General features: G+C 39.2%; 1 protein-coding gene across 1 annotated transcript in view; it reads left to right on the top strand.

Moving 5' to 3' along the window:
* Positions 1-14,605, top strand: part of LOC121522363 (nck-associated protein 5-like) — a 124,791-nt gene that overhangs the window by 97,603 nt on the left and 12,583 nt on the right. Inside the window, exon 12 of the mRNA XM_041806610.1 lies at positions 7,250-7,636. Within this exon, the coding sequence (XP_041662544.1) occupies positions 7,250-7,636 (387 nt within the window). The remainder of the gene's footprint in view (positions 1-7,249; positions 7,637-14,605) is intronic.

Here is a 14,605-nt window from a genome sequence, read left to right as displayed (position 1 = left end):
AATAAAAGAATAATGAGCTGTTTTCCCATTTTTTTCCGTTTCAATCACAGCCTCCATGTCAAATTTTTGCATAATAATAGAAAATTCTACTTGTGATACAAACATGAATATACCTTAGGCAGTCCAGGCTAATTATTCATATTTTTTTTCTTGTAATAATAATATTTTACATTAATTATAAATACATTTAGCACAAAGATTATTTATAATATGTTGTATAAGTCAATTAGTTATTATTCTATGAAACACAGTGAATGACTATGTGGGCTTTTATTTTGACATGAGAGTTTTGATTTTAAAAGTCTACCTTTCCCCTCGGTCACATTTTCCTGTTCTTCAAATCTTTCTTTAAAACAAGAAAACCTTAAGAAAAAATTATTTTGTTTTCCATTAATATGATTGAAACAAAAAAATGGGAAAACAGTTTTTTTTTTTTCATTTTTGTATTCATAAATAAAAAAAACAACAACACTAGTTTTTCCTGATTTTTGAGTTTAGTTGCATTTAGAAAGTTCACTGACCAGCCCTTGGCCCTTTCAGGGTGTTCAGTTTGTTGGATTCTCAATCTATTGAGCTATCTAAAACCAAACTGTCTGAAAGTGTCACAGTTCCAAGGCAGATAAACCCGAGCACACGACTTAGAGCAGGTTCAGTCTCTTTAATGTGTGTAATGTGTTTAACAGGTGTGTGTTAGGGATGAACAGCTGAGGTCAATCTAAATGCTGATGGGAGGGGTAGCTGATCCTGATTGAAATAGAAAAGGTCACACAGGATGACAGTTTAAACCTTTGTTCCCCGTGAGAGGGCCCAGAAAGCCCAGTATGACCTCAGGCTTATATGCAACAGCTGTTTTAAATAATTAATTCATCCACTTTAACCCATCACTTTTCAAACTTTTGATCAGAAATTGTCCTGCATATATCAAAATAGTTAAGCTCTTTGTGACTGGGATCAAACTGCTGAATCAATGACACCTCAGCCCACACAGAGAAGCATTTCTGACTTTATACCTCGTTGGAACTAAAGGTAGCGAAGGCACAGAGAGTGGGCGAGATACTTGACAGGAAGTATAACTTTATTTGGTCTTTAGTCTATTGCGGTCGCTTGCTAAATTAAAAACAGCAGCAGATAAAAGTATCCACATCGCTCAGGTAGGAGACTGGTGACACACCTCACTGAAATTTCATTGACCAGAGTGACACCATCGGCGAGTCTCTGTAAATATCAAGCATGTTTGATACGGACGGACGCCTGCCCTCAGGGGTTAATCACCTCATTAAAATTTCAGCACTGCAGCAGCTCAGCACGTTCGTCCAAGCCACTACTGAGTCAATTAACTTTGCCTTCAGCTTGGAGCGGCAGTACAGCATCCAGAAACTTGTTTGGCTCTCTGGTATGAAGACAGAGCACTTTGTGAAACTTGATGAATTGATAGACAAAAAGAAACAAGTAAAGCAACACTGAACCCCCCTAGAAGAGTTTTTATGAGTTTTTAAACAGCCAGAAATGAACACTGATGCTTCCTTATAATCCACTAAAGCAAACATGAACATCAGGGAGAAAAATTATTTCCATTTGGTTTTTAATACCGGCTTCCCACTTCGAGAAAACACAGAAGTGTTATGTTTACTGTTAAAAGACAGCAATGACCTGTTGCACAAGCCAGATAAATATTTGTCTTAAGGCGCATTCACCCTAAGCCAGTTGCCCTGTAACATGCTGGAGCAAGCTTATCCCCTGTGCCCAGCCCCCCACTGGGGGGCAGGGCAAAGCGTTCCCTCACGTGCCACAACTTTAGAGTTGATTGTGATTTATAAATGGAAACAGGCGTAGGATGTGCGTGCGCACTCTGTAATAAATCTGAAAGTTTTTGTGCGTACGCATTTCCTGTATTTCAAGCGTACGCCACCTGTAGTGATCTTTCCTACACATAGTTTTATAAATGAGGCCCCTGGTCAATAAAAATGGCACCTTGTAAGGTGCATTTAAAAAAACAGAAGACAAACACTTTGTTTTCATTCATAAATTTTTCATGATGAGGTAGAAATGCACTTAAAACAGCCTGACTCTGCAGCTAATGTTAAATAACAACAGTAACACTGAATGGTGAAATGTTCCATATAAGGTCATTAGGCAGTGCTCTATTTTAGGTAAATGAAGTTATTAGGGATGCACAGATGCATTGGTTTAATATGATAATAATGTTATCAATAATGTTTTCAGCTTTTATGACAAACACCGGCCACTGGCAAAAGATGTGGACATGAATCAGCGTCAGAGAAGAGAACTTGCTGACCAAACTGTCAAAGATGGCAGGAAATGTTGGCATTGTGGGAAAGCCGCAAATTAAATCAGTGCTTCTCTCAGATTAGCTCATGGAAAATGAAAGTATAGGGCATGTACAAAATGTACAGAAATTGGAGTCCTTCAGCCATTTAGCTGTATGCTATTTCCTTGGCATGGCATCCAGATCCAGGTCTCATATAAGCAGCTGAAAGGCAGTATGTTACCACTTTGTGAAATGGAGTGGGACCTCCATCAATAATCAAATTTCCCCATATGCTTGTGTAAATGAGACAAGAACAGTTCAGCTCAACCAAGCTATAACCATAGCTTAACCTAAGTGTTCATGTTAATGTAGTGAGCGTGAACACAGAGCTGAAGAAAACAAACCCAGAAGTTTGACTTCTGCAGTATGTTTACAAATGATATGCATTCCAAAAACTCAAACCTGAGCGAGTTTGTATCTCATTTCTTTTCAAAATATAGAATTACACTTACTCTGAACGTCATTCACTCAACAAAAAATCCAAATAAAAATCTCATAATTTAATACTATAACTAGAAATATGGCCTGCATTGTATTGAATAAAACAACATCAGCCAACAGGGCAGAAAAATTAAATTGGTGGGCACCTTAATGAGAGATATCTGTGTTCAGATAAGTGAAAACATTTTATTCCAAAACAATAAAAATATATTAATTTTGCTGTCCATTTGGTAAATTTGCTTTTACTTTTCAGCAATGCAGGTCATTTTTTGGCTTCCTGTTTCTGAAAATGTCTTGTTTTTTTGGACTTGTGATGTGAATGTGGCTGTTGAAGTGTAAAAGGATATTTTGACATGAAATAAGACAATACATTTGCCTAGATGAGTTCTTGTTGCATATTATGCTTTATTATTATTGATTGGGTAGCCTCAAACACTTTCAACTACAATGTACAGTTAAAATCTATGCCCTTTTGATATCTGATAAAGAACATATTTGTAAAATACTTCTTCAGTTCCAATATTGTACAGCTTGTCTGTCTGAAATGCCATTGTTTATAAAGACAGAGAAGTTTTATTTTTATTGCAAATCCCTTTTTTCCTACAAAAATACCACACTGCAAGCTAATTATGACAACACATACACATAATATTTCATGTCCTAGGATCTGAAGGTCATTACCGCCGGGTTTATCTTGTGACATCGAGCTTGTATTGATCGAGCATGGTGCGATAGAGAGGAGGTGTGAAAGGACAAAAACATCAGCGTTCATGTTAAAGGCTTGTTGAAACCAATCAATGCTCACACTCTCTGCCTCTGTCTTTCCAGAGAGGACCGTTTCACAGCACTTCTTGTTAACTTCAACTTAAGAACAAACCAATCGATAACCGTCCGTTTTAAGTCCTCTCTATCTAATCATTTGTACTTGTTTACAACGGGATAAGAATAAAGCTTTTCATCTCAAGTGGTGCTTAACTCAGACAACGATACTTGAGATAAGCTTCAATTCACAGAAGCTGCAATATAACTTCTCTTTATATCAGTAGATATGTCCATTATTTAAGTAGATTTTTTAAGCTGCTAGATGTTTTAATACATTTGCAACTGACTTACTAGATAATGTGATTAGTGAGTATCTAATTAACAAGCAAAGAGTCATGCACATTCATTTCTTTTACCCTGTTTAACATAAATTTGGCATTGGTGCTTGTAAAAGAAAAACAAAAGTGAGGAAAAACAAGCTTGTGAAGGCTGCACAGGGCTCTGAGGTCTCCTGTGTGCTTGTCTTAATTAATAAAGGGGAGCAGCTGTTGCCTGTGCTGCAGTGTTTGATTGCCTTCAGCTTTTTGCTGCAGGGTTCATATTAAAAACCGGAGTTTGCAAGACAGCAACTCGAGGAAATCTCTTTTATTTTGGTTTTGGGCTCACTGGATGGATGGCTGCTTTAGAAGATGGATGACTCAGACTCAAGTGCAGTTGAGCAGAAATGTAAATGATACATTGAGGCATTTTAAATGAGCATAGAGAGGTTTTTACAAAACTAAAGAGGGGGTGGTAAATTTGGATCAGCGTTACTGGAGCAGCAATAATGTCAAGCTGTATGCTAGCTTGCTGATGTTACAGAGTGGGTGACCATATTTGTAACCTGCAATTAAAGACATTTAATTATTTTCACAAACCTACAACCCCAATTCCAAAAAAGTTGGAGCGACATTTAAATGTAAATCAGAACAGAATGCAATGATTTGTAAATCTCATAAACCCATCTTTTATTTACCTAAGGTCTTTCTTTCAAGTCCAAATAAGGTAACTGTTAGCTTGGATGCTAGTATCAGTGCTACGGGTCGAACACATTCAAAACAGCAAAAAAAATGATCAAAATATAGGTAAAAAGGTTTGGCAATATAGGTTAAAAGTTGCAAAAATTGATAAAAAGCAGCTACAAAATGGCATTAGTGGGTCTAAAGCTGCAAAAGTAGGTTTGAATCAGTAAAAAAGTCGCAAAAAAGTGGCATAAATGGGTCATAAACAGCAAAAATGGGCTGAAAGTGGGGAATCGGTGGCAAAAATCAAAATCTTGGTCAAGGACCAACTGGACTTTGAGTTCCCCCTTTGGCCAGGATTTGGATAAACACAGCCTGAATGAATTTAAACCTGTATGGGTTGTGGTAAAAGTAGGCCAAAGGGTTAAAAGTGGCACAAATAAGTAATTCCAACATCAGAACCCAGTAATTGCTTTTTCAGGTCCAAAACGAGGCAAATGTTAGCCAGGATGGTAGCACCAATGCTACAGATCCAACACACACATACAAAACAGCAAAAAATTGTCAAAACTGTCAAAAAGAAGTGGCAAATATGCGCAAAAAGTGGAAAAAATGGATGAAAATGGCAAAAAGTGTCTTAAATTGGAGGCAAAGCAGTGGCTTTAACGGGAAAATAACAGCAAAAATTGGTAAAAAGTTGGAAAACTATGGCAAAAATCCACATCTTGGTCAAGGGGGCAATTGGACTTGATTGAGTGTCCCCCTTGACCAACATTTGGAAAACTGTGACCTGGATGATCGTAAACCATCGATAGTGGGCCAAAGCCAGCAAAAATTGGTTAAAAGGACAAAAAGAAGTAGCAAACAAGGATGTAAAACTTCTGGTAAGGGCTTTAAAGTAGCACAAATAAATACTTCAAACATCAGAACCAAATCAAAGCTTTGTCAGGTCCTAAATAAGGTTACATTAGCCAGGATGCTAGCACTGATGCTACTGATCTAACACACACACATACATGATCAGTACGTCCAAACTGTTGAAACAAACCAACTACATTGGGAGGGGGGCGTCCAGGGGCAGGACTTTCTCGCGTGGTGCAGTCGTGACGTGAGCAAGCAGCAACAACAGGTGCTACGTCACGTTTTGTTGTGGATGCTGCTAAAGCACCAGTTTTATTAGAACTTGGTGACATTTCTTTGTTAAAAGAAGAACAGAGAACAGCAGTGAGTTGTTTTCTTTTCAGAAATACAGGTTGTGTACTGACATGTCTACAGTCACCATGGTTCGCGTTATGCAGTTCTCTTTGGAATTTATTCCTCGGTAGTGGCGCATCTCTATATTGGCAACAACGTCACTTGTTTTGTTGCTCTGATTGGCCCATAAAGATGTGACAGACAGAACGTTCATCCAATCACCCTTCGAGTTTTATTTTCAATGGCCCTGCCCTTTCCCAAACACTGGCTATGGAAGGTTTTGTGTTAATGTGATGTTTAGTAAACAAAATAAAACACTTTATTCTCCATTCTCTCAGGACACCTCTCAGTAGTGTTGCCTTTACCCATGCACATCACTGGACATTTTTCTGAGTTATAACTGTGTAAATTTAAATACAATTGCAGGAAAATCAAAATTTGGAATTTCTGTTGAGGTCTATGATGTAGATGCATTATGGATCTGCAAGAAATGTGGTTGTCTTGTGGCATAGAGGGGTGTGGTTTGGGGAGATAGGTCAATTATATTCATTTTAACAGCTGACCCCCTTCCAGCTTAAAGATATGAGTGCTATGCTGCCACATGCATTTTCTTTTCTTTAGTCCTAGCAGGAGACTTACTGAACAACACAAACCAATGGGTAATGAGATTTTGGTTACATCTTCTTTGATTTACTTTCCTTGACATGTAAACTTCTGTTGAATGAATGAAATATTCCTGTGAATATTTCAGTCTACTGTGAGATGTTTTGACGGATATGTTTTATGTATCACTAATCAAAAATACACGTCTGAGGTGTATTAAAAGATCATTCATGTTCCATATCCTACATTTCATATTGATGTTAATCGATGCATGCTGGGTGTTAACAAATCCATTGAACATCTGTGGTTCAAGTGGGCTTTATTTTCTATTTTAATGATAAAAAAATAGAAAACATTATCCTGCCTCTTATTTCTTATTTGAACTGAACCACAGCTTTTTAGCTTTAAAAAGAAACACCTGATTAGAAAGTGATCAAAAAGCTGAAATGGTAAACCATCTGTTGTTCTTAAAAAGCCATAAAGACCAATAAGGAGCAGGATCATCTACTTATATCAAACAGTGAAGATAATGGGGAAGGAATAACAAGGAGGCATGAGGGAAACAATGAAATGATGCTGCAGAGAAAATCCATTCTTATTGATCTGCAGAGGAGCCTTCCTTTAATAGTGAGAGCTCTTTCTCTGATTCACATCCTCAGTTATCTTTTTAAACATTTTATCCGTCAGAAAGAAGCAGCTTACTCTCCAGGAGGAACATTTCTACCCTCATTTTCTTTAGCAATTCATGTGAAGAGCTAAGAAGCAACCATAGGCCTTTTTTTATTACAATACATACATTTTAAAGGTTACTTCAGCTCCACTTCAACCATGGTTCCCCCGTTGTTCCCTCCCTGTTGTTTTCCCTCCTTTTCTCCCTCTCCTCCCCTGAGCCACTTCAACTGTTCTCCTTGTGCCGCAGGCTCCGGCTGCAAGATGCGAACGTTGGACAGTGGAATTGGGACCATCCCCCTTCCTGAATCCTGTTCCTTCTTCTCCTCCATCCTGCACCTCCTCCCCAAATCCTCCTCCAACCCAGAGCCGACCCTCAGCCCTCCCAATGTCCCCGGTTCCTCCAGCGAAGATGTGTCTCCTTCCCCGTTACCCCGGTGGAGAATCCCCTCCGGCTTTAAGGACGGCAGCCTTACAGGGGTGCCGAATTCCCTGTCTGACTCCTCCATGACCCATATCCAGTCAGTGCCTTTCCCCACTGTGGCCTTCCTCCAGCCCATTCAACCCCCGTCTGAACCCATCATGACGTCTGCCAGTGTGTGTGAGACCCAGAGCAGGATGCCCAGACCACCTCCAGGTACGGTGAAGTGACAAATTTTCCAGTAAGAAGCATGACAGGGTGCAGGAGTAAAGATGATGCATGCAGGATTTCAGTCATTACATTGACGTGGGAATACTGGACAGTTTTAAATTCTCTTCCTTCTTTTTTGTAAAGTTTTAAGTTTGTAACGATGGCTGACAAGAGGGTCTGACATGCAACCGCCCAAACAATTTCTACTAAAAATGAGCTGCAGGTCTCCAGAGTTTCACTTCCACTTATCTGTGATGGTTTTGCAGTGGCGGACTGGCCATCGGGAGCACTGGGACATTTCCCGGTGGCCTGGGCACCGAACTGGCCGGCTCAGCGATTCCCGAGAGTCGGGACCAAAGGCTCGGATCAGGTTGCGCATGATTTTTTAATAAACAATCCGTCGTGCGGCTCAGGGTATCTGCCTCAATGAAATTCACACAGATTGAGCAGCAATGTAGGGCACAAACACACCCCATCCTCTCTTTTTCTGAGGCTCTCTACAGCAGAGTGCAGGCAGACACACACCAAGTTGCGCCCCCGCCCCCCCCCCCTCCTGCACCCATAGTTCTACTGTAATGTCCCTCAAAAAGCAGACGGTGCGACGTTAGTCAGTTTCACTGCAACTTTATTTCGCAGAAGTACACAGGCTACTGTGGCCGTAGCCGCCGCCAAAACAACAGATATTACTTGCCATGACTTCCTAGAACAGTGATACTTAACCCTCGGCTCTCGAGCTGCATGTGGCTCTTTAGTGACCAGTTGCAGCACTTTAAAAGCTTCCTTTAAGAAAATCCTCCTGAAATCCTCTATAAAGGTGAAAACTGTCAGCAGTAAAGACTCACTGCAGTAAGTCATATCAATAAATCTAAATCCACACAAAGAAGACAGACTTTAACTTCAAAATTCAAATGAAAACTTGTGTGTTATTACCATCGGATGCGTGCTGGATGGAGGAATGTGAGAAAAAGAGTGCACAGGAAGTCTGCTGGTAGCGCGTCTTCAGTAAGTTAATTCATTTAGGTGTGCTGTCTTGTGTTAAAGGTGAAGCTTCTAATGCCCTCGTTTTTAACACATTTCTTCAGTCACTTCCTGCCGATGCTCTCCCTTTCTCATATTTGATGATGACTTTTGAGATGCGCATTATCATAAACAAGCCAAACACACACGGATCACATCTGAAAATAATGTAAAATTGAGTAAAACTTGTCCAAACGTGGGTGTTTTATTTGATCTTAAACGTACTAATGATAAATACTGTCAAAAGGGCAGAAACAGAAAAATGAAAGCAACAAACTGGCAGGGAAGAAAGATCTGTGAGGGGGAGCTGCAGGTGTGAGGCAGGGCCGGTTTTAGCCATTTGGAGGCCCAGGGCAAAGACCAGTATGGGGACCCTCCCCCTTTAGCTAAAGGCAATAATAATGAAAGGAGAAAAAATAGAAAGCATAACTTTAAGTTAACAGAGTCACAGAACTACAGTAAATTTCCAAATATGAAATATAAATACCCAAAAAGACACCCATAATTCACCAGCTCTTTGAAAAGCTTCTTATAGCGCTAAGTCAGCACTTTCTGATATTTTAAAAAGACTTTAGTCCAGGTGTAACTTACATAAATAAAAACATATGCTTGTTATCTGTGAAATACCCTTTCTTCTGACACTATACAGACATTTTTATGTCGCCTATTGCATCCTATTAACAACACAATAATCCACCAATTCACTGTTTCATTTCAACGATGGATAGATTGATCATCACATGCCTGGTGTTAGATTGTGGCTCTCGCCACAATAAGGTTGAATACTGCTGTCCTAGAACCTTGCTCGTCTCTCATCATGCGACAGACTCTCTCGTCTCTAACTGATATGTTCACTGACACTCCGAAAACCTTAGAACTCCGCCAACAGTCACACTCTGAACTGGCTACATTTTTTAACATTAACACTGGACAGTGAACCTGCCATGAACAGTCCATTACACAACATTGAAAAATGGAGCGAGATCGTCAGTAAGGGAGCAGGATATAAATAAAACACTAGTGGTGACAACAGGCACACAACCTTAGCCTATGCAGCACGACTAGCTTAACGAGGAGGTTAGTCCACTTTGTGGAAGCTGATGAGGCAAAAACTGACTTAATAAAACAAATGTTTTAGGTTTAAACAAAGGATATTGCAAATTTTAGTATATAGTTAACTTACATAGACACAACATAATGAATTATATGAATATTGAAATCCTTGTATTATATTGTTTCATTTAACCTTTATTTAACCAGGTAAAATCCAATTGAGAGTAAGAGCCTGCACATTAAAAGTGTAGTAGTAGATGAAACAGAATATTTTCAGTTAATGTTAATTGAGTACAGGTTATTACAACATGAAACATTTATTTTGTAGGGAAAAGAAACAGAAAAAGCTGTGTGTGGGCACATGCGAAGCCTTTGTTTTATTATTTTACACTCCTATATCAGTAGTCGCCCAACCTAACTCACTCTTGGTGTTTTGCGCTAATCGGTTGGTAGTGGCCCTGGTTGTCTGTAGATCCAACTATTTTTGGATGATGACTCCTAAATTCCAATGCAATGAAGAGCATGTCTTTACAGATAGAAAGAGAGCTAATAGAAACAACCTTTAGGTACTGGCACTGCAGCATCTCCCTGCAGCCAAAGTGATGTAAAATAAGTCCACCAATGCTCCATAATGTCTCATTTTACTTTAAAAACTCACAGACAGCTCAGTGGACAAGTCAGAAGTCATCTGCACCTTATGTTAGCAAACTTTTGCCATTTTACTGTTCTATTATTTCCTTTTAAAGCCATAACAAGTTTCTTTGTCCATGGTTAAGTTCATGCCTTTCATGACTTTCAATCAACCCAAAGTTCCTTGCTGTCTTTCAAAATAAAAGCAGGTTCAGTCAGGAACACTCTTGTCATACATTTTAGTATTTTATTGCAAAATGGATATACAGTTTTACTTGGTGAAGAAGGCTCTGCTTAAAAAGATCCTCACTGGGTTAGTGCATAGCTAGAAACCCCCATATGGATGGATGTGTTAATGATAATAATTGTACTGAATACAATAAAATTCATTCAAAAGCAATTAATCCATAGTAGCATGAATCTTAATATGAGGGTTCACCAAGTTTAGCTATGAAGGAGGAGGCTGGGGTGGAAGAGGTTAAACTTTGCCAGCAGCTTAAATGCAAGCAGGAAATAGTGAGAAGTACGTCATTTCAAACATATATTATATATATAATGGGGAATTTTTTTATTTGTTAAAGGGGCTCAGCTAAGATTGTGTAATTTGTGATATCGATCGACTCCATGCCGGGGGGGGGAACTTTCTGGTAAAGTGTAGGGATCATTACCAATGTAGAAATTTTCTGAATATAATTGTAGTGTACAGGTCCATTTAAAGCTTTAATATTCTAACTTTCCTCCCTTCCCATTCATTGCCTTCTGACATTTTGCAATCATGCGGCATCAGCATCACATGACTGCAAACAACCCATTTACTAACCTTGCAAAGCAGATGGATACGCCTGTTTCCATGTTTCTCACTGGTGAATCCATCTTGCAAAGCTCCCTTCTGAACCGTTTAGGCCCAGTTAGAAAGTGACAGGACCAATCAGCAATGAGGGACAGTGCTTTTGGGCCCGGTGGAGTCATGACGTAAGCAAGCAGCAACAAGAGACCGATGCAATTATGGCAGAAGACATTAGCGTGGATGCTGCCAAAGCACCAGTTTTATCAGAACTTGACAACATTTCTTCATTTAAAGAACAATGAACAGCAGTGAGTTGTTTTCTTTTCAACAGCGATTAAAGTTGTGTACTTACATGTCTACAGTCGCCATGATTTATCTTATGCAGCTCTAATGGAGTCAACTCCTTCAGTAGGAGCACAGTTTGCTGGCAGCTACATCACGTTTTGTTGCTCTCATTGGCTTGTAAAGATGTGACAGACAGAACGTTCATCCAGTCACCCTCCGAGTTTTTTTTCAAAGGCTCTGCCCTTTCCCAAACGCTGTGTATGAGTGGTTTTCCACGTGCCAGGTTACCCGTTTACTGTATTTTTCTTAAAAAGATATACAAATGTTTGCCTTCTGAAGGAGCACATGCCATCAATTCACTCAGGTAGCACATGGTAAGGGATATTTCTGACACAATGATTCCTAATCAAATCTGCTATGGAGAAAATGAATGGGAATTATACTTCCAGAACAATTCTGTTGAGATCCACAGCTGTATAGCATAGCTTCGCTCTGGAACTTAGGCAAGTCTCTCATTATGTGGGCTGTGCTGATGGACATCTCCTGTTGCTAATACACAAATTTCTGACATTCTCCATACATATATTTGTGTTGTGTCAGATTTGTGCAGTAGGATGCATTCAAAAATATGAAAAGCACCAGAGAATGACTAAGCTGCTTAAAAGCAGGTACAAAAAATGTTTTAACCTTCCCACTTAGGCATGCTACCTCAAGGTCTTCTTAAGTAATGAAAAGTTTTGTCTGTCAGTCTCTCTGACTCAAACCACCTCGTCAGTTCTTTTTGGCAAACTGCAGGAGAAAACATTTCTTTATTGAACCAACTCATCACTCAAGTGGAAACATAAAAAACCTTCACTCCTAACTTACGGCCATTGGCAACAGTCCAAATGGTTTACATGTAGCAAAATCTGCTGCATATTTAGATAAGATACTTAAAAGAACAACATACTGGGAATGAAAATACAACCCCAGTTCCAAAAAAGTCGGGGCACTGTGTGAAATGTAAATAAAAACAGAGGGCATTTATTGTCAAATCTCATAAACCCATATTTATTCACAGTAGAACATAAACAACTTATCAGATGTTGAAACTGAGACTTTTTACTTCTTCAGGAAAAATATAAACTCATGATTTCATGGCAGCAGCACATCTCTTAAAAGTAGAGACAGGACCATGTTTGCCCTCTTCTTTTAAAACAGTCAGAAAACATCTGGGAAGTGAAGAGAGTTGCTGGAGAGAGAGGAATGTTGTCCCTTTCTTGTCTAATGTAGGATTCTAGCTGCTGAACAGTCCTGGGTCTTCTTTGCTGGATTTGTTGCTTTATGGTGCCCCAAATGTTTTCTATTGCTGAAAGGTCTGGACTGCAGACAGGCCAGTTCAGCACCTGGACTACTGTGAGGCCATGCTGTTGTGATGGTTGTGGTATATGGTCTAGCATTGCCTTTCTGAAATAGTAAAGGCTGTCCCTGAAAGAGACGTTTGGGTGGGAGCATATGTTGCTCTCAAAAGTCTACTTTTCAGCATTGATAGTGCCTTTCCAGATTTGTAAGCTGCCCACATCATAGGCACTAATGCAACCCCATACCATCAGGGATGCAGGCTTTTGAACTGTGCTCTGGGAACAAGCTGGATGGTCCCTCTCCTCTTAGTCCGCAGGACACCATGTTTTGTTTTGATTTGATTTTGATTCATCTGACCACAGAACAGTTTTCCATTTGCCTCAGTGCATTTTGAATGAGCTTTGGCGTTCACAACTTGCATTTGTGGAAGGCACAGCCAACTGTGTTGACAGACAATGATTTCTGGAAATGCCCCTGAGTGATGCCATGCAGTGATCTACAGTGAAGAATTACTCCTGTACACAATATGGTGCTGCCTGAGGACCCAAAGATCACCAGCATCCAGTACTGACTCTCGGCCTTGTCCCTTGCACAGAGATGTCTCCAGATTCTCTGAGTCTTTTGATAATATTATGGACTGTAGATGGTGGAATAGTCAAAGTCTTTGCAATTTTAAATAAAGTAACATTTTTCTGAAATCTTTAGCTGCAGTTTTTCACAGATTGGCGAACCTCTGCACATCTTGACCTCTGAGAGACTCTGCCTCTCTAAAATGCTCCTTTTATACCCAGCCATGTTACTGATCTGTTGCAAATTAACTTTCTTAGCTGTAAAACATTACTTCAGCCAACATCCACTTTCTTTTCCAGCATTTTATTGCCCTGTCCCTACTTTTTGTGATGTGTTGCTGCCATCAAATGCAAAATGAGCTAATATTTTTCATGAAATGGTTAAAATGTTTAGTTTCAATATCTGCTATGTTATGTTCTATTGTAAATATAATATGGGTTTCATGACATTTGCAATTCATTGCATTCTGTTTTTACTCACATTTTATACAGTGCCCCAACATTTTTGGACTTTTGGTTGTTCCAAATTAATGTGGTTCAAAAGGCTCAACCTCAAGAAAAATATTGAACATAATGCAAAGCATTGCAGCGCAGTCAGAAACACACAAGTAGAAAGAATGACTGGTAGAGCAACTTTCCTTGCTTTTACATGTATTGATTTATATTTGCTATTCACCTTAAAACAGTTTCCACTTAAAAAGAAAAAGTTAAGGCATTTTAATTACACGGCTATCACTTGTAAATTAGTTAATAATTAACTAGTAACATGAAACCATTCTGCGCTGCCTATTCTTGTATAACTGTGTGCTCTCACAGCTCAGCAGCAGATGGATCAATGGATCAGAGACATGTAAGGACAAGGACTCAACTCTCACCAGGCTAAAGTCAGACAACCTCTCAAGGTTTTATCAACACCTGCTCCTCATCAATCTCATCCACAGTGACTGACAAGGCATCTGCTGTGGGAGACACGCCTGATTTTATGACTGCATTTACGTATATTCATAGAATCACCAGGAACTGACAAAAAAAGGAAAAACATAAGATAGTAAATGTTCCTGTCTGATCTGATTGTTTTTAGATAGTCCTTACTGAACAATCAAACTGTGTCTGATGATATAAGCTCAAACAGACAGCAGTGTGCAACACACTCTCCTACTTTCTTCCTTACCACTATAAATGTGAAATAGTCATTTATATCTATTAAAGAATTTTCTTTCACAAGAATTAAGGAGAAGTTTTCTGAAAAATAATGAATAAGTCTTTGGCATAGTAGAGAAAATAAACTAGCTT

The sequence above is a fragment of the Cheilinus undulatus genome, linkage group 15 (genome assembly GCF_018320785.1).
Source record: "Cheilinus undulatus linkage group 15, ASM1832078v1, whole genome shotgun sequence".
NCBI classification, from domain to species: Eukaryota; Metazoa; Chordata; class Actinopteri; order Labriformes; family Labridae; genus Cheilinus; species Cheilinus undulatus.
This window is presented reverse-complemented; position numbering and strand designations above follow the sequence as displayed.